Raw genomic sequence first — 27294 nt, forward strand, 5'->3', positions numbered from 1 at the left:
AATCCATTTTTTTTCTCATATCCAACCTTGATGTCGAGATAATCAATTTGAAGATATTTAGGTATCAAAACAACTTCTTCTAATGAAATTTATGATATAAGCTCAAATTTGATTGTTTAGAGCCTCGACTCTATATAAACTTTTCCCTTTTGAAAATAATACATCTTACAACACATTATGTGGACGTTCATTTGCAAGATTTTCATTTGTTTAAAGATCCGTTTGATTTGAATAATTTTTAAAACATAAAATTTTGTATTAGAGATAAAAATAAATTCTTGTACCATCTCGTAAATTTCACACTTAAATTGCATTTTGTGACAAAGTTAAAAAGTGCACCGTAATTTGATTGTTTAAGGTTGCAGCCTCGTGTAGAAGACCTCTTCCTTTTGATTGTTGACCACGATAAATATTGTGACCCCAAAAAACACTATGGTGCATATGTTTTAACTTTCTACAGGGGAGAGAGAGAGAGAGAGAGAGAACGAGGGCACTGAAGTAGAGAGAGAGAGAGGGGCAGGTTATCAATGGCGAACCAAGGGGCGAAGAAGCGCAGGGAAGAGAATCAGAAGCACATGGCCAAGCTGCTTCGTCTCATCATAGCGTGCAACGTATGTTCAGATCTCTCTAGTCCTTTTCTCACTCTTTCATATACTCCAATCCTTTCCTTTCTCTCTAATTAATTTCATGGTTTGTCCGGTTTTCTAATTTTTGACTTTGAAATTATCAGCCCCCATGGGACCTCTTGTATTAGTAGGTTGATGGTTCAAGAATTACTATATGATTTTAGTATTTTTCCATTTGAAAAATGGAACGATTTGGATTTCTTGCAGAAATCAAGCATTTAGCTTTGAAAGTCGATCACTTTATTATTATTATTATTTTTTTAATGGGTATAGTTGTTGTAAAATTCCTTTTTGTTATCAAAATTTATTTCTGGTATTTTTTTGTTTTAGAGATTTAGTGAAGACTAGATTGTTTTTTTGACGATTAATTGGACTTATTCATTATCCACGTTAAGGATTTCTGATAATGATCGCTGGAGGTTCTCAATTTTGGGTGATGCTTTGATTAATTGAAGTTTGTATGAGGAAAGTTAACATTAATTTGATAAACAATGGGGTAATTACTGTTGCTTCAAAATCTTTTTTTATTTTTCTGGGTAGTTCAGTGGTAGGAATTGAACTTGAGACTGCTAACCACTCTAAGCCCAAGACCTATTCCTAGTTTTGTTCATGCTTAAGTTTCAGTTGAATGGATTTGTAACATTTATTCACCTATAATGTTATTATTGTTGCATTTTTTAAAACTATCTTCTCTATTAGAACTACTCTAGATTTCGATGATGCTGCAAGGTGCTTTCTTGTGAAATGATTTAGAAGATACCGAAAACAACTTGTATTTCTATCTTGTTTGCAAGCCTATATGTTGCTTTTAAAAGGAGAATTGAGTATTTACTAATAATAATAACAAAAAGGAAAATGGTTATTTTTTTAAGCTGGGTGTTTTGAATTATTCCTTTTGTGTTGGCTGTGTACGTAGTAGTTCTCCAAGTGAACTGTGGAATATGTGGAACTTTACTAGCTGCAACTTATTGTGGTTGCTACTACTATTCTTGGTGCATTGAAGCTTCAATAACATTGATAATTCTGGTTCCCTCAATTCTTTGTGCAGTAATTTCCTTTAGAAAAATATAATAAAATTTGTGCTATACTCATGTCATTTTGCTCCAAACAGAGACCATATGACATATGTGAGCCTATTGTTTGCCTTATATGTTTTCCGTGATCTAGAAGTCCTCATATTAGTTTTCCTATTGCTTTACCCTAATGCATTGCATTTTACTTCATGATTCCAAAAAGCAACTTTTGTTTGATAAATAAATGAATTAGCCTTTTGTTGTAGTAACGAAAAGTTTAAACTAACCCTCTTTGATGTCTATACAGGTTATATATGTGTTGATTAGGATGCTTTTTTTCCATTCTACCTTCACCTGGAAGCATTGGCTTGGACTCCTCATAACTTCTGCAGTGTATGCATTTCCCTATTTTGAGCTTTCAAAGATGGCAAAACCAGCGTATGATGACAAGGGGGAGCTCATTGATGGGGGCTTTGATATGACCACTGGTGGATTTTGTGGGTATGTCATGTGATTTTATCTCTAAGCATATGAAATAGAGTCCTAGTGAAATTTGGTAGAGTGGTTATTTGGGTTCTTTTTTCGAATTGTCAGTCCTCCTAGATATATGCAAGATCTGCATGTACTTAATGATTAGGGATCAGCACTCCTTACCAATAATGCAGACCTATTATTCTTTGAATTATAGGCATCTTTCCCTCAAAGTTGCATGCTTCTAGTGTTTGGAATAGTTGAGGTAATTCCTTTGTGGATCATGCTTTCGTCCAACTTTAGCATTGAAGTGAATTAAATTAAATCTCGGGCTAAAATAAACCAACCGTATTCAAATCCAGGTAATATGCTATATTGATAATTAATCTAAATAGTTGATTCAGAATGAAACTGGATCATGCTCGCACAAGTAGTGGTAGTCATGTTGTTTGTTATAGTAACTTCTTCCTACTTGGATCTCCTTCATAGTCTTGTTTCGTGTGATCAATTCCTATTAAATTTTGGACTAACTGCCAAAGATCTGAAGGACTGAAAAGCTAAGTTTCCTTGAGATTTTTTGCAACTTTTCACTGTTATGCACTAGTCAGTGTATATCTTATTTGTGCATGATACTGCTACAATCTAATGATGGCCTCTTTTCAATTCCAAGTGTTTCCATTGTTCCTCGAATATGACTTACTATTTGCTAGTTAATTTATTTAATTTTTTGTTGCACCTTTATGTTTGCAATAATAGCCAAGTGGGGCATGACGTGTCTCTTCATGGGCTGCAGAAATACTTGAATGGAAGCTTGTTTATGCTCATAGCACCCATGGTTTTAATGAATTTCGATGGCTTCTTGGCCCTATTGATTAGGGCGATGCCAAAGTTCCCATTGCAAATTATATTGCCACTTGAAAGTTTCTATAAAATTATGTAAGAAAGTGCTATTCCATGTTAATAATTGCCAATAGGAGAAGCATCATAAATTACTGACTTCGAATAATAATTATTGCACTTCTACTTTCTAGAACTGTTGCATTCTCATGTATGAGACTAATGCCAGTTGATGGTTTTAGTGGGTACACTTTTGATTTCTTATGAAACAGAAGTTTAAATTTTTTCTGAAAACCATTCAAAGGCTTCATTGAAACTAAAAACGTTAAAAAATCAATTGGAAAGATGCCTTAAGGTTCTCCCTCGTGCTGATGCTAAGGACTACTTTCTAGCCCTTCAATTATTAATGTAAATATTATTGAGCAATACCTGAACAATGAGATATTTGGTTCCATTGTGTATTTTCTTGGCATTGGTGGCGTAAAGCAAGCAGGTCTTGATCTTCTAGCCAAGTAACACTATAATTGACTTTAGTGGTCATCCTACACTTAACAAATGTTCTTTCACCAATGCAGTTTGGGATATCTTTACACTAGCCCAGTGTTTCAAAAAGCGCTAGGCGCCCAAAACCTGGGCAGCCCAGTAGAAATTTTATTTTTTTTGGGTTTTCTCTCTCAAAAATAGCCTCTAATGGGTTTTAGGTTTTAAGAAACCCATAATTTTTCCTATTTAGTATTAAAAAAATTATCCAAAAATACCCTCAAGGAGCCGCATTTCCGCCCTTGGGTGGCTCGCAGGCCCTGGGTGGTTGCCTAGGCAGGTTCAGATGGACGCCCAGGGATATCCACCTAGGCTGCCGCCCAGGCACTGGGCGGTACGCTTTTTGAAACAGTGCACTAGCCCCATGTTCTACTTCTAATTTACTCAATTTTGTAAGTTCTACCCTCATCTGCTGTTCCATAAAAAAAATTCCACAGTATCATCAATTTTCTCATTGAAAAAAATATCAAACCATAGTTTCCTGTCAAGTGTTGATGCTGTATATTAAGCCATGACAAGGACCTCATTCGACTTAATTGACCCTCTTATCTTCTGTGAATTATAACGCTTCATTATATTTATTATTTAAAAAACCGAAGTGTCATTTACATTACAAAAGGTCTTTGCTTACACAAAGCACATTGAACATAATTAATTTCATTTGGGAGAAAAGTACTTACCTTACCAAGTTTGCTATCCAAGCTTTTGATGCAACTTTCTGCCACAGAGCTTATGGGCGGTATCAAGATTAGTACTAGTTGGTTTCTTTCAATGTTTCATTTATCCTGATGTTACTTATTCAGTCAAATTCTTTTTCTATGTAAATGATAAAGGTGGTTGTATCATTTCTTGCTACTGAGGTTTGAAAACTCAGCTCGAGCTTGGGACTCAGGTCCTATCGAGCTTGCTCGAGTTAATCCCAACTCCACTTCGGACTTGGGAAAAATCTCAAAAAATCAAAATTGTAATTAAATGAAATTTCTATATAATCAAACCAAATTAATCTTAAAAATAGAAAAGTGTGCAAAAAAAAGTGTACACAATATCTGTGAAATTGGAGCAGTGAAATACAAGGTCATAGAGTACACAATGTGCATGAGATACAAGATCATCCCACATATATCAGTCCAATACAACAAAATATGAAGACATTTATAGATAATAGGATTGGCATCGGGGATCAATGTACTCTTGGGTCTCAAAATCGGGTGAGGGTCCCTGCCAAATATTTGTGAAATAGAGGGACCAGACTCTGCTAGTCTAGAACCTTATGCAAATTGGCCCCTAAGCCATAGTTGCCAAGACTCCTTCAGCCTTCATGCTCATCCCCACCTCAGCCTGTCTCCATCAACAACTGGCAATGCTCCTTAGCACCCTGGCTGGTTATACCTCTTGCACATCCTCCTGGTTGGTCCCCTCCCCCCACCCCCCTCCCACTCGTAGGTCATCAGGCTCATATGCAACCTCTTCCCTTCTATCTCACAGATATTTGGTCAGGACTCTCAACCTGACAGTGAGACCCAAGAGTACCTTGATCTCCACCAATACTCCTATTATCTATAGATGTTCTTATTTTTTTTTGTTGTATTGAACTGCTATACGTGAGATCAATGTGTATTTCATAGACATTGTGTACTTTTCAGACACATTGTGTACACATTATTTTGTACAAGTTTTCTAGTTTTAGTATTAATTTGGTTTGATTATATAGAAATTTCATTTGATTACAACTTTTGTCGTTTTTTGGGAATTTCCTCAGATTTTTTTTTTTTTTTCCTGAGTCCATGGTGGACTTGGGCATAATTTGGGCGAGTTCTACTTGCTCGAGTAACACTTGGGCAGGGTCCGAGTCTCGAGCCTTAGTCGAGTTTCCGACCCTTGGTCTGGGTGCCATTGCCCTACAGTTCTGGCTTCAAAGTTTTGTGGTCCTTGTTTGTTCTAGGCTGTTTAGTGCAATCTTTTTCCAAATTTGCTTGGACATACTGATATGTGGCTAGAAGATCCATATTCATGTGTATGAAGGAAGAAGGATGTTTCTTTTCTTGCTTTCTGCCTTGGATATGTAACTCTCTTTGCTTTGCTTGGTTTGAGGAAACATGAAATTTTCTTTTGGGAAAAGTTTATATAAGGTTGCAACCTTAAAATGTAGAATCACAGGTGCACCTCAAAAATCTATCTGCAATGTTGTTTTAATTTTGAAAAACCCTCTAATTGATCATCTCGACATCGAGATGTATGAATATGAAAAAAAAAGTCTTTGAATCTTAGAAATAGTGCATCTTGCAACACATTATCTAGACTGTCCATTTTCAAGATTTTCATATATTTATAGATCTACTTGATTTTAACCATTTTTGGAATTTAAATTTTCTAAGATATGAAATAGATTTTAAGATAATCCTAAGAATTTTTTACAACAAAATTACATGTTATGATAAAATTTGGAGGTGCGCCTTAATTGGATTGTTTAAGGTTGCAACCTTATAGAAACCGCACCCTTTTCTTTGTGATGTTGCACCTTGAATTGAATGACATATGTGAAACAAAATCACCTTTATATCCTTTCACCTTTATATCCTTTCACGTATTTAGGATACTCCTCATTCTTAGACATTTGACAATTATCATTTTCTTTAATGTGGCTGCACTAGGTTTTGAATCTTGTAAAGTAGTGTGTGCCTTAACCACTGACCGAAGAGGTGAAACCAAAATTAAGTGGTGGGTGAATGGGAATCAATCATGGTATTAATTTAGAGAAAAGACGTTGATATTTGAGGCAACCATTGTAGGTGACATATAGTCAAGAAATTCCAATGTAATTATCATTTAAGTAGGGAGATACTAAAGCTTTATTTGGGATGCTTATGAACAATATACTGAGTTCTTTGATGGGGATACTAGAGAATATAGGTTGCATCAATACCAGCACCAATGCACCAGATCCCATCAAAATTGCATAGCGAGAAAGAAAAGAAAAAAGAAGATATTAGGAACTATTCTGGTATAAGCATATTGTTTCACAGCTAAAGGATGCATGTGATATTTATCTTCTACTCTGTGTTATCTGTATACTCTGTTCTACATAGATCCCTCTACCAACCTATTCTAAACTTTGGACTGATACATGAGCATCTGCTTTGATGCAGCTATCTCCATGATGTGATCTATATAACAAGCTTTGTACAGTTAACTTCTATCATTTCTGGAAAATTTTGGTACACTTATTTGGTGGTAAGCGATTATGTATCCTATCAAAGCCATTATATTTTCTTTCTTTTTTTCCTCTGTGTGTGTGTGTGTGTGAGAGAGAGAGAGAGAGAGAGAGAGAGAGAGAGAAAGAGAGAGATAGAGAGTACCATTTACAGAATATAAAAACCAAACCAGCACATATGATGACTATCTGAACTGAAATGTCTCTCGACTGATCGCATTTTACATGCAAATACGCTTTACATGCAAATGAATCAGATACCAGCATTTGGTGCATACAAGCTTTATGATGTCGCCAAGGGATTCATGTCTCAGGGTTCAGAGGTGAGATGAATTTATTCAGTTACCTTCAATTTATAGGCTGTTCATCGTAACGGACTAACCTTATTCGCACTGTATAGGGAGGGGTGGAAGATGACAAGAGCCGCAAGAAAAGGGAAAAGTTGGAAAAGAAGGCCTCAAGACAAAAATTTGTTAAGACGAGAAATAGATGAAATGGAATGCACCTGTGCAATGATAGCTTGAATGGAGTGAGGGGCTCAAAAGGCCAATAGTATCATAGGAATGACCAAGCTTGAGCTGATGAATCTTCAGTTAACTATAGGAAGCAGTTCCATTTTCTGGTCATTATTCACCTAATGTTATTTTCCCATGTTGAAAGTTTACAAACTTCAAGGCTGTATTTTGGTGCTTGAAAAGTTTACAAACTCGTAAGCTGTGTTCTGGTGCGTGAATGTCAGTATTGGGGAGAGAGAGAGCTTTTGACCATATGTCAAGGGGGGCACTTACTCATTGTACATAAACCATGATTCAAGAAAAGTTGTTCTCACAGGACAGAAAAATGGCGTCCTTCCTCTCTTAAGAGGAGATTCCTTCAACATTCAATAGAAGAGGTATTGCAGTGCCATTCAGCAATTTGGGTTGTAACTTTTTGTTTGATTAGTTAGGGGAGGGTATGATATGAAATCTAACATATTTTAAAGTATCACAACTTTCGAATAAAATTGTTTTGGAATTTGTGCCAATTAGTGACATATCACCACCATCAAATTGTTTCACATTCAGTGGTTAACAATGATTGTGACCTCGTATAAAAATAATTAGTCTCATCATATAGCACGAAATAACAAACTGTTTTCACGAATTCAATAGCCAATGATGGCCTTGAATGCAAAGCTTTGCAGGTCAATGGCAAGCTTTGTATCAGATAACCACAAATGTTCCAATCAGCTTTTCTCTCTCTATATGTATAATCGAATTAGAGCCCACCTCAGAAATTTCATTAGAAGAGGTGGTTTTGATGTCCAAATGTCCTCAAATTGATCCTCTCGACCTCACCATACGTGGACATGAGATAAAAATGGATTTTAAATTTTGAAAATTGTGCTTCATGTAATCTCTTTTTTTACCGTAAATTTTCAAGATTTTCATGGATATACTTAGTCTATATTATTTTTTAAACTTTCAATTTTATAATTAAAAATGAAAATATATTTGAAAGCTATCACAAAGATTTTTAGTATTAAAATCATATTTTTCGATACTATTTGAAGGTGCGTTCTATTTTGATTGTTTAGAATCTCGGCTCTATATAAAAGATTTATATGTTTCCTCTACAATATAGAAGTTTTATCCTCTTTTTTATCTAACCCTCTATTTTTTAATGGAGGGTTAAGATTGCCCCAATAACAATGTCACGTCTTTACACTATTTTATTTTTAATTTTTTTTATAAACTGTTTTGACATCAAAGTTTGGACGTCCATTCCTCTATTAAATGCGCACTAGCAAAAAATATAAAAAAAATATTTTCAATAAAATAAAATGATCAAAATACCCCTGAAAGGTTTAAAGGGTATTTTGGTCATTATGTTTTATCAAAAAATTATTATTACTATTTTTTATAGGTGTGCCCCAATGAGAAGATGGCACGTACCAAATGTCATATTCAGAAAATTTGTATTAAAAATAAAATACTTTGAGACGTCAGATCTAAGATCAAACGGTGAGTGGCTCTCTTGATAAAAAATGGATGGCTAGATAGTAAAAGTAAAATAGAACTTCTATTTTGTAAGGGGAACATAAAAAGCTTTCTCATATATATATATGGGTGCGATTTGTAAAGAGCCCAAGCTCTAAACAATCAAATTAGAGCCTACCTTCAAATAGTGTCAAGCAATGTGATTTCAACATTGGAAATCTTTGTAATAGCCTTAAAATATACTTTCATATTTATTTATAAAGCTAAAAGCTTCAAAAATAGTGTAAATCGACATATCTATGAAAAATTAAAAATCTTAAAAATTAACGGTCTAAAAATACATTGCAAGATGCACTATTTCCAAAACTTGCAATCTATTTTTTTCTCATATCCGTGCATCTTGATGTCGAGATGATCAATTTGAAGATATTTGGGCATCAAAACAACCTCTTCTAAGGAAAATTTTGAGTTAGGCTCAAATTTGATTGTTGAGAGCCCCGGCTCTAAAAAACATTTCCCTTTTATATATATATATATATATATATATATATATATATATATATATATATATATATATCAAATCCCTTAACCCTTCTCGGCAAGTAGCCCTCATTATTCAAAACACGACTGGATAGCCCTTGTTATCCTTTATTAACTCTGTCCATTTCCATCTAGTTGATCTTCATCCCGCTGCTGGAAATTAGACAAAGCTTTCCTAAATACCAAATGACACGAAAGCCAAAAACTTAAATAATGCATTTACAAATAAACTTATGGGATAGGTAAATGTAAAAAGTCCTAAACCACACAAATCATGATATCGTGTTGTATATTTTCTCAATTTCAATAATTCAAGCATGCTTTACACGAAGGGACTCACTGAGATCATATTTACAAGGAATCAAACAGCTCAGGCAGAAGCATAGATATCACGTCCCTCTTCTACAAATTACAATGTAACCTTGAGAGAACCTATTTCCAGTATGTCTAGGTCATAAAAATATTATCGAGCCTTGTCAACACATGGCATTCGCGCTCCAAATCCATGAAGAATGATATGGGTCTCGGAAACACTTTGGTTTCCTGTTCCAAGTTTCGTGAAGAATCATGAGGGTCTGGTTAACATGTTGAATTCATGCTCCAGGACCCATGAAGAATCATGTGAATCATCGATGATCAATCTATACTCCCTGAAATAGCCATCATATGTGATTACATGTATTGACGCCCTGCAAAAAATCATATGGATCTTAGTATACCATCTCTTAAGAAATTAAAAACTAAGTTAGATTACCCAAAGCATCCAGACACAAGAAAGGAATTTTCCAATCTACAAAAAAAAAAATATTAGACCTTGCTACGACATTCTCCGCTTCCAAGATTAGAAGCATAATTTTTCCTACTTTTTATCCTTAAAAAACAAAAAAAATTAAAAAAAAAGTGTGCATATACTCACCATATAAAATGTATGTACCATATTAAAAGCCTGAACCCCTATATAAAAAGTCCCACATACATACCAGACCATGTGTGTATGTGTATTATTAGAGAGAGCAAGAGAGAGAGAGAGAGAGAGAGAGAGAGAGAGAGAGAGAGGTTCTAACTGGGCATGGTGAGAATATGGATTAAAACTAGCCTTGCTATGTGAATATTCCTTGCCAATATCTGAAACTATACCTGGACAGAGAGGCACTGGCAATTCTTTCTATCGTATGTATGGTGGCACAGCTGCAACACAATTAGAGACCACATCAAATTAAATAGAGACAACAGCAGCAGATAATCGCCAGGGAACATCACAAAAAATCTTGATCTTTGAAAACAAGGTTTTGGTTGCACCATACAAATTAAACAGTATACAATAATAATGTCCTTTTCAAATCAATATAGTCTAACAATAGAACTTATTTTATTAAGTTGATGGTAGTACTACTGGGCTATTTTATGTAAGATTTAATAAGAGTTCAACAGATCACCAAAATATCCTCCAGTTTAGGAATACAAACCAGCCACTTCCAGATAACAAACATAGCATTTCCCAAGTGCTCATGTGTAGCCTTTCTTGGTCAATACTAATTCAGTATTTGCAGATTGCAACAGCAGAATGTTGAATGATACATAAGAGAAATGCAAATTCTGTGACACAAAGGGCAGTTGGATAACTGAAAATTTTACTGGGAAAAAAAGGAAATTTTGAAAGATTTATCAAAACAACCTTTAAAATTGTGGTAAAACTCATAAACGGGAAAGGCAAAAACTGAGGAAGACTTAGGAGAAGAGAATCCCAAAATATAGGGAGGATAAAAATGAGAAAACCATATAGCAAACAAAGTGACTTGAAAAATTCAGTAATCCTCAGCAATTTAACATATAAACCTCGCAAGGTATATTGAGCTTCTATAGGTGGGACATTGGTTTTTCTTTCTTGCTGACACAATACCTTGCCAGACACATATGAATATGTTGAGCAGGTCTTAGGGCAATAAAATACTTCAGCAATATCAAGATTCCTCTGGAGTAGTAACAGCTTTCTTGAAATACACCACAATTTATAACAACAAACACCTATTATTTTATTTTCTTTTATAAGAAGCAACAGTACCAGCAAAATTTGATATGAGAATTGCATATTATAACCAATATCCTCACATCCCCCACACAATACCGGCCAAAAGAACACGAAAGACAAATGAAGAAAAATACAACATAATGGTGATTGCGTTTTCATATCCAGACAAACAATGGTAACCGGGGAACATCGTTTTGGTAGAGGCATTTCCTCGTCCAGATATGGTCAGGGACCTTCTTGCTCATTCCCTAGGATGCAGGGTTCATTCCATTTCTAGCAAACAAAATACAGGCTGGTAATAAGAAAAACACTAAAAGAAAATTTAATATAACAATACCTCTTGACTCCTGTAGGGAGAACATTTGGAAATACATAATGATGACTGGGTTCAAGTGCACCATTAATAGTATTAGGTAACACTGAAGCAAGCAGACCAACTGATTTTTTATTCCTGAGAAGGAAACATTGATGAAGTTAATATGAGCCGCACTTCAAGCAAGTTCCATGGAAATCTAATCAACCACATATCTCACTAAAAAAGACAAGATTACAGCATGGGGATAATGCACCTTTGATTTGTAACTGAGTCAAGATGAAAAACATGCAGAGAGCCTGAGGAGCTTGTAGCCACAAGTAGATGCGGGAATCCCTTTGGTGGTCCAAATGCAAGGGAGTAGATAGTGGATGGATATGTCCCTCTTCGAAAACTATATGACTGCTCATTATACCATATTTATTCATTGAGTACTACAGAAAGATATTATAGTCCTAATTACTGATTGAGCCTCTCACATACACAAGAAATAAGCATCACTACAAAACTATGTAAAAAGCTGTAAACCCATAGGATGTAATTTCACCTTTTTTGCTTGTGAAATAAGATGAACTCTGATTATGGTCCCTTGCTCAGAAGCTGTAGCTATGTATACACCATCAGAAGAAAGAGCCATTGCAGCCAATGGAGAGCGATGAGCCTCTATCTGCATTAAAAGGATAAGAACAAGAAGAATTTCATAATTCAGCTGGGGCATGCAGGATCACAAGCTTTAGATGAGCTAAACCAATGAAATGTCAAAGAGAGAAATGTCAGAGAAGTGAAGCTACAAGATTTCGAGAAGTGAAGTTACAAGATTCCGATTATTAAATGAAATGATTAGAATATAGTAAGGTGGATGGTTGCGGAGTAGATAAAAAGTTGAACAAAAAAATGCATATTAACCTGGCAATGGGAATGGAGATTCATTGCATTGTATACCAATGCAGATCCTTTAGTCGTATTTGCTGGAAGAGCTATATAGCAACCATCCAAGCTAGGGGAGAAAGCACAAAGCCCTAGAATCAACACCGGCAGCAAAAAAATCAGTCATGAAGTGAAATACTTCGTCCGGAATTAAGTTCAATATGCAACTTAAATGTAGGCTTAGATGATGATGATGACAATGCAATTTAAATGTACTAAATATGCACTAATTCAAAATATTTAGTACAAACTAAATATTTGCCTCCTGTATTTCATTACATCTCACACACTTCAAGTTTTAAGGACCAACTATAGTCTAAGAAATCCTGAATAAAGTTCAATGTGCAAATTGAATTTACTAAATTCAAAATAATTTAGCAAAACTTGCATATTTGTCTTATCCATTTCATAATATGTGGCAGCTTTAAAAAACCAATCAGAGTCTATAAAATCCAATATAGAAATATTTTGCATTGAAGTACAGGATATATCCATTATAGTGAACCTATGGCACAAACATTTGTTCATATGTTGTGAAAAGTGATACACCTAGAGAAAATGTAAAAACACCATTATAGGCGAGCAATACACATAAAAGAGTTGGGAAATTTATCAAACTATACCAACTAAGACTTAAACTATTTAACATCTTGTGCATAGTATTTGATCTAATTTCAAACAGGCTATCTTTCTAATTTCAAAGAGCTCATCAAATGGTACATCAAAATGGGTGCTGAAATTTATCAAATTACACCTAGGGTAAAATCTTGAATAGACAAATTTTAAGGTGCATTTTGATAAATTCCCCATAAGAATATCTTTTTTTCTGCAGTTGGAAATTCATAACCAAAGTGATCCACTTGATGAGACCAAGCGCGACATATCATCTCGGCCAAAGAGTGGAAAATATGCCTTAAAAGGAAATTCCACAATAAAGTAAAAGTTTTGTCTCTGACCTTTGGTATTTGCAACAGTTTCAATTGTATCCAAAAGTGCAAGAGAATTTGAATCATATATGTATGTTCTATCCTGCAATACAATAATAAGCCTGCACATGACATAAGCAGGGAATACTTCAAGATAGGCAAAACTTTTTGAGAACAAAGATGACGCCATTTAAGATCAGCCACACCCTAGTCTTCAATTACAAGAGCTGGAAACATGTTTCAGGAACACTACATGTCCGAATGAGGCCAAAAATCTATAGTTTTAGCACGTAATCTTCCAAAAGAACTAGACAAACAGCCCTTAATAAGTTAAACATGCAATTTAGGAGCTTGTCCTTAATATCCAGGAGGTGTATCTTTGAATTTGGAAAGCAATGAAATATGTCCTTCAGCACAATCAGCCAATTAGATTGGTTCCCAATCAAAACAAAGGTTACCCTACAGCTCAGAATGAAGAAGAGGGCACAGATTAGTTTCAAAGTAAATACAGGACTTGCAAATTACATCCTGAATTTTGGGGATAACAGGGTGTAGGGAATTCGAGTTAGAATTATGAGAGAGAGAGAGAGAGAGAGACACAGAGAGAAAGAGAGACAGAGAGAGAGAGAGAGAGGGAGAGAGTGAGTGAGAGAAACTTTAGCATTTTCCTCTTTCCCCCTTTCTTTCCCAATTCTCTCTCTCGCCTTCTCCCTTCTCATTTCTATTCTTCCCTTCTCTTTCTTCTTCCCCACTCCATACTAATTTTGAGATTACACCTTTCTATTGTCATAGTTTTCCCTTATTCCTATATTTCACTTGATCTTTCATAGCCCACATGTCCTGATGGAAATTGTTTATTTTTATGTCCTGATGGAAATTGTTTATTTTTTCAATATTTCCTACCTAAAACTTTCCCGAACTCTCCAAGCATCACACACCCAACCTCTAATCCATTGAAACTCTAAAATATCCCATCTGCCTTCCTTAATACTGTCCAAAAGAAAATCTTTCATAGTCCTAAACCCCAATTCTCTCTCTATGCACGAAAGCCTTGATATCATAGTCCCTAATATCCCCAAAACCCTTGATCTAATTGTCTGTGTCATTGCAATCTTAATTTAAAACTATTCTACGGTCTCTTCTTCATTTCTGACTATAGATTAGCTTTAGATTTGATAGGAAACCAGTTTAATTGACCTGATTTTGCAGAAGAACAGAGCTTTCAGATATGAAGCCTCAAATCCTAGGTATTTAGGAAGGACGTTCCTAGATTGCATGTTTGACTTGCGGTTGCTTATTTGGTTTCGTTTCAAGACTAACTGCTGAAACTACAGATTTTTAGCATGGTTCAGACATTTAGTATTCTACAAACATGTTTCCTGGTCTTGTAGTCAAAGATTAGTGTCTGGCTAGTCTTAGGTTACATCAACTGAGAACAAAGACATTTGAATGTAAAGTGAAGGAAGTATCCATAGAAATAATCAGGTAATCTCATGCTATTCATGGAACACAATACCAAGGACATCTCAAACATAGAAGATACGTCCTTCTTTTGCTAATCTCACAATCAAGGCCAAGACCAAAGTGTTATGAGCCTCACACCTTAACTATTATGGCAAGACGCTGAACCTCAAATTGGATTATGCAATCCTTTATATAGTTAGCAAGATTCCAATAAACAAAGGTATCACCTGCTGCTGAGGTCTGCAGCTAGAGAACCAAGTTTGAGAAACTTAACAATAACAATTTTGACCATGACAGGCATGATACCCCACCTTTTCCTATTTACTCGAACAGCAAGAATTGTAGTCAAAAAGTTCAGCTCTTTGAGTGCACATTCAGTTACAGTGTTGAATAGACAAAGGCGACGGGGTGACAATGATGGCTGTAACAGTTCACAAGAAGAAAAACAAAGGAAAGTACAATATTAAGCAAATCACTTTATTGAAATTTCAGAAAATTAAATAAATGGATTCAGCAGAATGGAAATTTCCACTTTGCAATGAAAACGAATCACATAATACACAATGGTTTAATCTGTTGCATAAGAGTACCATTATGTGATATCTTACCTGCTCCCCTGCTCCAACTATGGCAAGAAAGTTTGTACTGTACAACATCTCAACAATACCGTATGCCCCATTTACTGTTCGTTTAAGAAAAAAAATTATATCAGAATTGACTCTTTAATTCTCCCTTTCTCTCACCCTCCCTCTCAAAAATAGAAAAAATAATGACATAATGTATGCTATCAAATGAGGCTTTGAGTAACATCTACAAGAGAAAGACTATGATATGTGCATCATATGATCCAAACTCTCAAACAATAAATTATACAGATTAAAACTTCATCTAAATCTGCTTGCACGTATGCAATGTACAAAAAGCTAAGAGGCAAAATCAATTACCATAAATAGTAGTCATGCAATATCCAAAATCCTCATACAGCTAATGCTCATTTGATTCAATCTTTGCAATGATTCCATAAATTTCTCGGTTCTAGTCTATTTTAAGCAGATCAATACAATACCACCAAAAAACAGAAAAGAAAAATTGAAACGAAAAATTGAAACGCTTTCTCTCCCTTTTATTGGTAACTAGGCTGGGTCCAAACCAAAGCGAACGTCGAAACAATAGTATCAGGTTTCAATTCTGTCAGTCTTTACATTAAAGGGATGCTGCAAATACCATACACAATTAAATCCTAGCCAGTAAGTATTTTGTAAAGAATTGTAGAAATATCTGAAGGACAAAATAGAGGTTCTAGAAACTTTATTTATTTATTTTTCCCCTTAGCAACTATTTAAGCAATTCAGCTGAAGTGCTGCTCTAAAATCCTATATTAAAATTCATTGAAATTTACCTGTTTCATAGCACAATCTTCCACTCTCAGAATTAAATAACTTGAGTCCATTTCTTGTACCTATTGAAAAGCAACTGCAATGATCATGCCATAAACCAAACAATCAAATAACAATTGAAACCAAGTACTGGAAAAATCACTATGAGTACAACATAAATCAAACTCTGCTACATAAACAAACCAATTTTACAAATAATACATACAACATGAAACCACCCCTAATTGCAAAAAGCAAAACAAACAATTCCATTGAAAGACTTCATATGATCCAATTGAATATTAATATGGCGTATATCATTAAACCAGAGAACCATAAGAATGCAACGAAGAAAAGCAAGTTAGAGAGAGAGAGAGGAAATTCACCTGCTGTCTTGATTGAAAGACGCGCACAGGATGTGAGGAGGCTTGGATTGGTTCGCCATAATTGCAGCTCTTCTCAACAACCAAATCAAGAAAAACAAGAACAAATAAAAACCCTAATTTAGCGATTCCAGTGGATTCATAATGCAGTTGCAGGAACGATATTATTCTTCTTATTAACGTAGGAGCAGTTGGCGTAATCAGAAAGATAAATTGAAGGAACAAAAATTTAATGCGCAGACACAGGGAGAAAAGGAAAAGGCGTGTGCTTTTTAATCTGCGTTTATCTTACTGCAAACGAATTTGGGTTTGCGAATTTTGAATTTTCTTTGATACGTTTCATTGTTTCAAAAACTTTTTGAGAGGAAATATGCAGTTTCTATAAGGCCTCGGCTTTATGAAAACAAAATAGAGCCTCACGCGGAATTCTCGCCCCATAAGCTTTCCATAATAGCCAGTTTTCACGTATCGAATGGGAACGGTTAACCGGTAATCAGGCTTGGAGCGGTTCGACCCGGAACTGGACTGGTTAACCAGACTAACCGATCAAATAAATTTTTTTTAAAAAAAAGTCAAAACCTCTCAATTTTTTTTAAAAAAAATAGAAAAACTTAGATTAACTATATACTATCATATTACATACATTTATGTTATAAAAAAAATTTGAAACAACTTTTTATAGAATTTAATATTTGAATACTATAGGGATATGCAAGACAATTTATAATTTCTGATAAATTCAATTGATGAAGTTACAAAGTCCAACTAATAATAAATGATGCAACAATATATGCTTCTATATTGTTTTAATGTTGATATTGAAAAAAATTGTTTTAATGTTGAAAAACCCTTTAATACGGTTTAGAATTGTGTTTGAGAACGTATTTTTTTATCCCATGATGTTCCCGAACGGTTGTGAGTCAAGGCTGTAAGAGAGAGAACCTCATTTACTCAATAAGTTGCTGGGTGTGGGTCAAGGTGTGAAGTGTTGCTTCAAATGGCTAAATCACATATTTTAAAAAAATATGGCCAAGTTGGTTTTCAAATGGCCAAATCGATTTTGAAATAGCCAAACCTCATTTATTCAACAACCTTTTTTGAGCTGGGTTTTAACATGAAAAGTTTTTCCTCTCAAAGATGGCAACTTTAAACTATAGAATTAAGATACCTATTTAAAAAAAAAACAGGTTAATTTTTTATCCATTTCAGCATGGAGAAACATGAAAGATGAGTAAAACACTTTTTAGTTTCTACCTCTTTTCTTCATAGAGGCTAATACATAGATTTCAGGAGTATGAAGTTGCAACAAATGATAGATAGCTTGTAACAAAGAAAAAAACAAATTAGAAGAAGATGTCACAACCAAACAAGAAGTTGACTGTACACCAAAAATAACATTAAAAAGAAATAAATTTTTTTCTCATATCCATCACAAAAAAAAACATATTTTTATAAAAAAAATATAGCATTAAAAACAATCCAACAAGCTCACCAAAAATATATAACGTTAAAAAGAAAATTGTTTTTTCTCATGTTCATCACAAAACAACATATTTTTGTAAAAAATATATATAACATTAAAAACAATCCAACAACCTCACCAAAAATATATAAACTTTAAATTGTAGAATTAAGATACCTATTTAAAAAAAAAACAGGTTAATTTTTTATCCATTTCAGCATGGGGACACATGAGAGATGAGCAAAACACTTTTTAGTTTCTACCTCTTTTCTTCATAGAGGCTAATACATAGATTTCAGGAGTATGAAGTTGCAACAAATGATAGATAGCTTGTAACAAATAAAAAAACAAATTAGAAGAAAGTGTCACAACCAAACAAGAAGTTGACTGTACACCAAAAATAACATTAAAAAGAAATAAATTTTTTTCTCATATCCATCACAAAAAAAAACATATTTTTATAAAAAAAATATAGCATTAAAAACAATCCAACAAGCTCACCAAAAATATATAACGTTAAAAAGAAAGAAATATATTTTTTTCTCATGTTCATCACAAAACAACATATTTTTGTAAAAAAAATATATAACATTAAAAACAATCCAACAACCTCACCAAAAATATATAAAATTTAAAAATATATATATATTTTTTCTCATAATCATCACAAATAACATATTTTTATAAAAACAAAACGTAATTTTATTAAAAAACAGTTTTTTTTAAGAACCCTAAAATTGAGCTAAAGAACACATAAACTTTAGAGTCAAAATCAACCCCAAATCTTTCATTTTTTGAACAAATTGACATGAGAATATAATAGATACTTCAATTAAGATTCAAATGCCCCAAATTTCATGAAGATCTATTCACGATTGGGATCTTTCTTCAAAAAATTGCGAAATTTTCACTTCATGAAAATTTCAGGAAAAAACGCAGCAAAACAAAATCGATATAAAAATATTTAATCAATAGTAAATCAAAATAACAAGTTTATTTAATAGATGAGGCCTTGATGATCAAACTTCACTGATCAATTTGATAAAAATTGATTAATTGATCGACCAGAAATCAATTTGTTTGGATAAAAAACAGTTCTTCGAGCAGCAGTACTTCGGGCAAAAAATAACCTCAACTCTTCATCGTTGGAAAATTTGAAATATGTAAACTTTGAATCCTTCAACAATGAATCAAAGCCCTCCATTGTGATGCAAATCTATGAGGTATTGAAGTTGCATTTGATAGAATGACGGAAATTTCTAATTTTAAAAGATCCCCATTTCAATCTGCCAAGAATTCTTTGTTTTTCAAATTTTGATTCAATAATCGATGATTTATAGAAAATTTCCGGTGTATAATATAAATAATTGACCGAAGAAAACAAAAAAACCAGAAAATGGAATAAAGAAAAACTGCAAAAGCTTTATTCACGGGTTCTACGAAAAATAAAGGGGTCTGTGTCAAATAACGGCCGTTATTTGATGCGTTGAAAATGATGTTATCTCTTCACGGGTTCTGTGAAAAATAAAGGGGTCCGTATCAAATAACGGCCGTTATTTGATGCGTTGAAAATGACGTTATCTCGGGCGTTAAAATGGTAAACCGGACCGATTAGGGAAAACTGGCTTGTTTAGAGTAAATACCGTTGGTTCGATCTCGAACAAGCCGGTTTTGGAGTCGATTTTTTTTTGGAGAACGGCTTCTAGTCATTATGAATGCAAAACCGGCCTTAGCCGGAGTCGGTACCTTGTCCGTACCGATCTAACCGGCCAATTCCTGTTCGGACAGGCCGGATTTGCGAACACTGATAAGAGTACTAAAATCAAAAGGACCTGGGTTTTATGCGGGCAAGCCCGCATCTGTAGAAATATGGGCCTATTAATAAATCTATTTTTGAGATGGATTTTAAGACTTAATTTTTAAGGATATTTAATCTCTAACCTGGAGATCATGAATATGAAGAAATAAATAAATTTTAAAAATAGAAATTATAATTCTAGTAAGAAAACATTTGGACTATTGGTTTCTATTGTTTTTCGGTAGAACACCTACTTGCATCTATTTTTAAGATGAATGCTTTACACTTTCTGGACTGCATATGAACACAGTTCAGCCTGCATGAAACAATTTTCCAAATTATAAGAGCCCTATTGGAACACTTACTGTAAAATTTGAAGCTCAAAAAATAGTACACACCTTAAAATTGACATAGTAGTTTATATAAACTATAAAACTTAGAAAATTGTTTGATTGGGCTGCAGCCGTATCAAAATACGTAAATCCTCACTTAATAACTCATTGAAAATTGCATGTGAAGCATTGGAAAACCTTTACATTGATCATCTCGACTTGAACATTGTGGTTGTGCAAAAAAAATAGGATTTCAAGCTTTAAAAATAGTGTATAGTGTAACAAATTATCTAAACCTTCTATTTTGCTTTAAAAATAAGTGTTCACAGATCTGCAAGATCTATAATATTTTTTGGGTTTCAAATTTTATTGTCGGTATTAGAAATTGATTTTAGAGCCATCGTAGATGTTTCTGTCGCTGCAAGTACTTTCTAGACGACGATTTGAGGTGACGCCTTATTTTGTTTTCATAAAGCCTAGCCCTTATATAAACCTCATCCATAAAACTTTGGTGTACACTCCACTTAAGAGGAACATTGCTCGATATTAATAGACAAAGGTGATGTTTATCCTCGAGTGAATGTCTTGAATCTCGTTCGACATGGATCTAAGAGACCGCGATATGTTTCAGCTCCTTTCTACACCATTTGATTGCAATCAAATTTCCTTGCTCTCCCTCAATCAGCCTTAGTCTCTGTTGTAGTGATGTTATAATTTTCTGGCTCAATTGCTGTTCCTACACCATTAGTTCATGACTAAGTTAGGAATATGGATCCATTGTAATTATACAGTATACCTCCTGCACCAGCTTCTTCAGAATTGCATGGTTATTGCCATAAATATTTAGTTTGATTGTATCATTTGGAGGTGCAGTCCATCTTCCATGAATCTGAACATTTGGACTTCTTTACCCAATTTAATCGCTTCGTCAAATTTGTTAATGATTTCATTGCTTAAATTCCCCATAATTCCCTTTGAAATTTATCCCAAGTAATCAGTATAGCCACAATCCCTTCTTTAATTCTCTCCAGGTCCATAACCAATCCTTTAAAAGGTCCTTCAATTATAGGCCACCTTTCATAAAAAAAAAAAAACACTCAATCAGTTTGTGGAAATATTTCAAGAAATCTTTCACGTATTTTCATTGTGTTTTTGGGGGCCTGCCAATCGACATAGGTAGGCGGTTCAATTATCATCGGTCATTACCAAACGTCATGATTTGGGCTACCATGACTGGTCTGCCCCTGACTCCGGCTCTTGCAGGTCTCGACTATGCAGCAGCCTAAGCTACCATTAGGTATTTGAGAGATTTTCCAAGGGATGAGATAATATGAACCCTTCTCACATTGTGACTTTGATCATGTTTATGTTACAGAGTATTCAACAGGGAAGTCATTTTGTGCATCTTGGAGCCATATTGTACATTAGTAGTTGCATTGGCCCTATGATCATTTGAGGTACTAATAATGAACTAAAGAGACATTTTGTGCATTGTTATATGTGATTCATTCTATCTCTGTGCTGAGGCAATTTGATCATCAGGCCTTGGCGATTCTTCCATTAAACACTTAGACGCATCAGGTGGGACCTCACAAAACATTTCCACAATTGAATACTTAAAGCACTTGAGCCATTGAGCCCCCTGGTCTGTAAACGTTACCAATGCGTACTTTGACGGCCAGGCATTGGCCTGCTCATACTGCCATTGCCATTACTTTCACAGTTAGAGCTGAGGCTTCTTCATGTGTTCCACCCAAGGGGCGGGACTCCCCTCAGCCAAAATACTTGTCCCTTAATTGAGGCGAGTCGCTTGGTTGAGTCTGAGTAGACTCTACCAAGTCCCGCCTCAGTCAAGATACTTGCCCTTAACTGAGATGAGTCACTCGGTCGAGTCCGAGTAGACTCGGCCAAGTCCCATCACATAGATTCCATTCATTATGGTCAGACCTGCTTAGCTCCAAAGGTCAGCCCCCTTTGTAGGCCCTTTGTAAGATTCTTTTTCATGTGACCTCTTATGAGGTAGTTTATCTTTCTTACCTCTTTTATTTAAAAAAGTTAGAGCTCATCTAAATAAGCAATCTAAGCTATACAAGTGCATCTTTGAATAAGTTACTTCAAAAAATCGATGAACACTGGAAAGGAACCCTAGAAAATCCATATATAATACATTCATGGCTAAGTAAGCGACTAGAGCACCTATATTTTGGTTGTGATAATAAAAATTTGACCCATCCTTTTAGTATATTGTTAAGGGTTTCAACCCGATATTTTCCCTAAAAGAAAGGACACTCAAACAGGCCATAGGCAGATTCATCATGTGAGAGGGATGTGGTAGACAAGTTCATATAGGCCGTGTTTGATTTTGGGAAGGTGCTGCCTTAGGAGCCGCATCTTCCTAAAGAAGGAAAATAACCCCTTCCATGGGGCCATAGAAGACATCACTTCTCTCTTTTAAAAAATGAGTTTTGTATGGCTCTTTTGTTGCCCGTTTATTACTATATGGGTTCTTTTTTGCCAAAATTTATGAGGAGATGTACTCCTTTAGGATTATAGTTTAACTTTACTCCATCGGTAAAACGACCTACTTGGGAGGGTTTTTCAATTTAAATATTTAGGAACTACCTAATAATCCTTAGATGATTATTTTCAAAAGTTAAAATTTGACATTTAAGTTTTTTATCGCTTAGATATCACCCTTAAAAATCTGATGGTCTCCATTCAATCTTGAGACTTTTTTTTTTTTTGTCCAAGTGTGTAGAAGATGCAATCAGGAAATTGTTTTTGTTGAAGTTAATCAATGGGTTGAAGACATTATATTCCTAAAATTTGAGTTCCATTTTTGGACCGTCAATTTTCAAGCTTTTCAAGTTCTCATAGATCTCTTGATTGAAGCTTTAAATTTTATAACTAGAAATGAAGATATATTTTAGGAAAAATTTTATATAGAGCCAAGGCTCTAAACAATCAAATTTGAGCCTACCTCAAAAATTTCACTGGAAGATGTTGTTTTGATGCTCAAATATCTTCAAATTGATCATCTCGAAATCAAGATGTATGGACATGAGAAAAAAATGGATTGCAAATTTTGAAAATAGTGTATTTTGTAATGTATTTTTGGACCTTCAATTTTCAAAAATTTCAAATATTCATAGATACGTCGATCTAACCTTTAAACTTTATAAATAGATATGAAAATATATTTTGAGGCTATCACAAAGATTTTCACTATTGAATAGGCTATAATTTGATTGTTTAGAGCGTCCGCTCTATACAAATCGCACCCAATTATAAATGGGTACAAAAGCCATCTAATTTTCTCTTTAAAAAATATTTTGGAAGTGGCAAGAAACTGTGGTTCTCAAAAATCATGTTATATTTCTCAATTTCGATTCCGAACTGCCCATAAAAAATCGGAAAAGTACAGCAGGAGCAGTGGGAGTAGTGAGTAAAAGAGAGATTGAAGCCAAAGGACCTTTAAAACTGGGCAGAGAGAGAGAGACAGAGAGGGAGAGGGTCTAAAGGAGAAGATTGGAGCATTAAAAAAGGAAGTGAAGCTCATTCCTATGTTTTAGAAATGTCTTCAGTAAGCTTATTCAAACCATTATAAGATGAACCACCCTCACCCACTGCCCTCTTAGCCTTCTCCTTTATGTCTCCTGCTCTCTCCCTCGCCTTTCTCCCCTTCTCCCCCCTCATCAACTCCACCACTCCTCTCTCTACAACTCTCTCTACAGACACCCCTTCACTGTGAACCAGCCTTATCCCAGCCCCCAACTCCTCCTCTACAAAGCTTGCATTCAAACGTTGCTCAGCCATCATAGGCCAACCTAGTATGGGCACCCCATGTGCTAAACTCTCTAAAACAGAGTTCCATCCACAATGGCTCATGAAACCACCTATAGCACAGTGGCCAAGCACTTCAACTTGCGGGACCCAGCCTCGAACCACCAGTCCACGCCCCTTGACCCTCTCCTCAAACCCATCATCGAACCCTGTCTCGCCTCTCACTACCCACAAGAAGCTTGCCCCCGAGCCCTCCAGCGCTAAGCCTACTTCTCTCATTTGGGACTCCCCTAAACGAGCTTGGGTCCCGAAGGCCACGTATAGCACAGAGCCCTTCTCCATGGTGTTGAGCCAATTCAAGCACGATGCATCCTTAATCACCGGGCTCTCCCCTGCAAACATGTAGAAATTCCATGAAAACAATGTGTGAAACATAGCATATATATGCCTGTCAGGGGTGGCAATGGACCTGACGGGTAGACCCAATTTCGGGTATGGGTATAGGTCTAAATTTTGGACCCGAGTACTATTTGGGTCCGGGTTTGGTTCCAACTGGACCTAATCCATACCCGACCAGTACCCGTAGTCATAGGGTATGTAATGGTAATCATGCTACTTTAGGCGAACGCTATGTGTTTATATTATCACAATATTGGCAACATTTACATTATTATGGGCAAAAAAAAAAAAAGGTGCGGCTTGTATAGAACTGAGTTTCTAAACAATCAAATTCGAGCCCACCTTCAAATAGTATCGAGAAATATGGTTTTAATATAGGAAAGTTTTGTGATAGCCTTAAATTATGTTTTCATCTATAGTTATAAAATTTAAAGCTTAAAAAATAGTGTAGATCTATGAAATCTTGAAAATTACAAGATGCACTATTTCTAAATCTTGAAATCTATTTTTTTTCTCATGTCCATATATATTGATGTCGAGAAGATCAATTTGATGATATTTGGGCATCAAAACAACCTCTTCTATGGAAAGTTTTGAGATAGGTTTTAATTTCATTGTTTAGAGCCTAGGGTCTATATAAACTTTCCCCAAAAAAAAAACGCAGCTCATAATCATAGGGTATATAATGGTACAAAAAAGGGAATAATAATAATAATAATAAGGAAAATTATTTCATGTGGGTTGGACCGCATATCTACATATGCAGTCTTGAAAGTGTAAAGCACCAATCTTAAAGATGGATGCAAGTAGGTGTTCTATATAAAAACAATGGAAACTAACGGTCCAAGTGTATTCTTACTAGAATTATTTTTTTTAGTTTTAAAAATTTATTTATTTATCATATTCATGAGCTCCATGTTAGAGATTACATGTTCTTAAAAATTAAATCTTGAAATAAATCTCAAAAATAGATTTATTAAAAAGCCCGCATTTCTACATATGCGGGCTTGGCTGCATGGAAACCGGGTCCTAATAATAATAAGCTCATAGTCATAGGGTGACAATGGATACCCAGGATCCTCCGGGTCAAACCCAGGATTCGACTGGTAGACCCAAGAGCGGACGCCTCAAGGTATGGATCCAAATTTTAGACCCGAAAACTATTTGGGTCGGGGTCGTGGTCTAGGTCCAGCCAGACCTGACCCGTACCTGACCAGTGGCCACCCCTAATGTCAGTGTAGTACAATTGATACAAATGGAGTGAAGTGAAATGCATAGATATATACGTTTCTAGCGTCTATACAAGTGGATTCTTAGTTTTGTAAGTATATTACTTGTAGGAAAAAGTTTATATTGAAAAACTATGTGATTGATCATCTCGACATCGAGATGTATGATTATGAAAAATAAAAAGATTTTGAGTCTAAAAAATAGTACATCATATTATCTACACCGTTCAGTTTCAAGATTTTCATATGTTTATAGATCTATTTGATTTTAACCAATTTTGAAATTTAAAATTTTATAATTAGAGATAAAAATAGATTTTGAGATAATGCTATGAACATTTTACATCAAAAATATATATTATGATAAAATTTGAAGGTGCACCGTACCTTATGGAAACGGCACCCTTACTTGTATATTGTAGGTTATTAACAAGTACCTCGCCTCCTAACCATTGATTGTTGGTATCAGACGGCTGAGGAACCTGCTTATATCTTGTATGGATATGAATACCTGTAGTATTCCTTCAATAAAGTGTAGAATTCATGTTTATGCTAGACCTCACCTGGTGGTGGATCATTCCACAGAAACATGGGTCCGAGGCACCAGGAGCGTGGCCTCCCTGCATCCAAGACGCTGATAAATTCAGGCTCAAGCTCATCGAAAGAGTTAACAATTTCCCCGAAGCTGTGCGGTGTGGCCGTGCCCACCTCCAAGATAAAGACACAATCAGGGTCTTCGGGGTCCTGGCCCCGGAAACCATCTGGGACGTCGGCATACTTAATCGTCTTCCCTCGTGGCATGCTCGGAAGGGACAGAATCTCAGGGCCTTGAGGCAAGGGTGCGCCACGAGCAGCGATGACTCGGAAGAGCCATGTGCTGCAGGCATCTACGCCCATGAAGGAAATGCGTGGTATACCTAGTTTTGTAGCAATAGGCAGAGTCCAATATAGGAATGCATCAGAGATGAGCGCCATGGGAGGGTTGATGGCTAGGATTTCAGTTAGAGCTTTCTCGAAGTGGGCACAGAGCTCTTGAGTTGCACGCAGAAAGGGATAGAACATGTCCATGGACGTGAGCTGGTCGGTGCTTTCGCATCCTTCTGGCAGGCCTGGCCAAGAAGGGAAGCGGAGATTGACAAGGTTGATATTATGGTTTTTGGGGAGCATCTTCTGGTAGAAAGGTGAGTTACCAGTGGTCGAGAAGAGGGTGAGGCTAAGTCCTCGGTGTGAGAGAGCGGCGCATAGGTGGAGGAGGGGGATGGCGTGGCCTCGAGACGGGAAGGGGAAAACGGCAACATGAGGAGCAGAGGTGGGCGTGGAGTGTGGCTCGGTCGGGTTAGTGGTCTTGAGCTCGTGGATTAGCTCAGCCCCGGCGGTGGCCATTGCCATGACTGGAACTGTGGAAACTGTTTCTTCAGTTCAGTTGAGTATGGGCCTTTGCTTATGGAAGGAACTGCATCCCCTGGTACTGCTCTTATTAATGACCAAGTTTATATCTCTTGTGTTTGGAATGGGGATAAAATCCCATTACCAACGATATTGTTTTTTTGTCTCTTCTATTTGGATTAGGGAAAAAGCTCCCATTACCAACCGTATTATTTAAATAAAAAACAAACGCACACACGACATTGACTGGTTTTTAACATTCTAACCACA

General features: G+C 35.5%; 3 protein-coding genes across 5 annotated transcripts; 1 reads left to right on the forward strand and 2 right to left on the reverse strand.

The window, feature by feature from the left end:
- Positions 1-380: 380 nt before the first annotated feature.
- LOC18435323 (uncharacterized) lies at positions 381-7612 on the forward strand. 2 transcript variants are annotated; one of them, XM_006845369.4, is made up of 5 exons: positions 381-611; positions 1947-2140; positions 6634-6718; positions 6956-7021; positions 7099-7612. In XM_006845369.4, exons 1-5 carry the CDS (start codon positions 528-530, stop codon positions 7189-7191), a joined length of 522 nt encoding a protein of 173 aa, XP_006845432.2. In that variant the 5' UTR covers positions 381-527; the 3' UTR covers positions 7192-7612. The 2 variants fall into 2 exon arrangements, with proteins under 2 accessions (XP_006845432.2, XP_088709975.1); XM_088853849.1 differs by lacking the exon at positions 6634-6718 and having other exon boundaries at positions 404-611.
- A 1885-nt stretch (positions 7613-9497) lies between these two features.
- ATG18B (autophagy 18 B-like protein) lies at positions 9498-16977 on the reverse strand. 2 transcript variants are annotated; one of them, XM_006845370.4, is made up of 11 exons: positions 16639-16977; positions 16276-16349; positions 15485-15558; positions 15188-15297; positions 13443-13534; positions 12466-12578; positions 12107-12226; positions 11816-11961; positions 11584-11697; positions 10355-10405; positions 9498-9906 (listed from the first exon to the last, which is right to left on the reverse strand). In XM_006845370.4, the coding sequence occupies exons 1-11, from the start codon at positions 16695-16697 to the stop codon at positions 9783-9785; spliced, it is 1077 nt and encodes a 358-aa protein (XP_006845433.1). In that variant the 5' UTR covers positions 16698-16977; the 3' UTR covers positions 9498-9782. The 2 variants fall into 2 exon arrangements, with proteins under 2 accessions (XP_006845433.1, XP_020523738.1); XM_020668079.2 differs by lacking the exons at positions 16276-16349; positions 16639-16977 and adding an exon at positions 15821-16090.
- Positions 16978-23716: 6739 nt separating this feature from the next.
- On the reverse strand, positions 23717-27086 carry LOC18435326 (UDP-glycosyltransferase 90A1). Its single transcript, XM_006845372.3, has 2 exons — positions 26202-27086; positions 23717-24402 (listed from the first exon to the last, which is right to left on the reverse strand). The coding sequence occupies exons 1-2, from the start codon at positions 27025-27027 to the stop codon at positions 23789-23791; spliced, it is 1440 nt and encodes a 479-aa protein (XP_006845435.3). The 5' UTR covers positions 27028-27086; the 3' UTR covers positions 23717-23788.
- Positions 27087-27294: the final 208 nt, after the last annotated feature.

The sequence above is a fragment of the Amborella trichopoda genome, chromosome 12 (genome assembly GCF_054954075.1).
Source record: "Amborella trichopoda isolate Santa Cruz 75 chromosome 12, AtrichopodaSantaCruz75HAP2 v2.0, whole genome shotgun sequence".
NCBI classification, from domain to species: domain Eukaryota; kingdom Viridiplantae; phylum Streptophyta; class Magnoliopsida; order Amborellales; family Amborellaceae; genus Amborella; species Amborella trichopoda.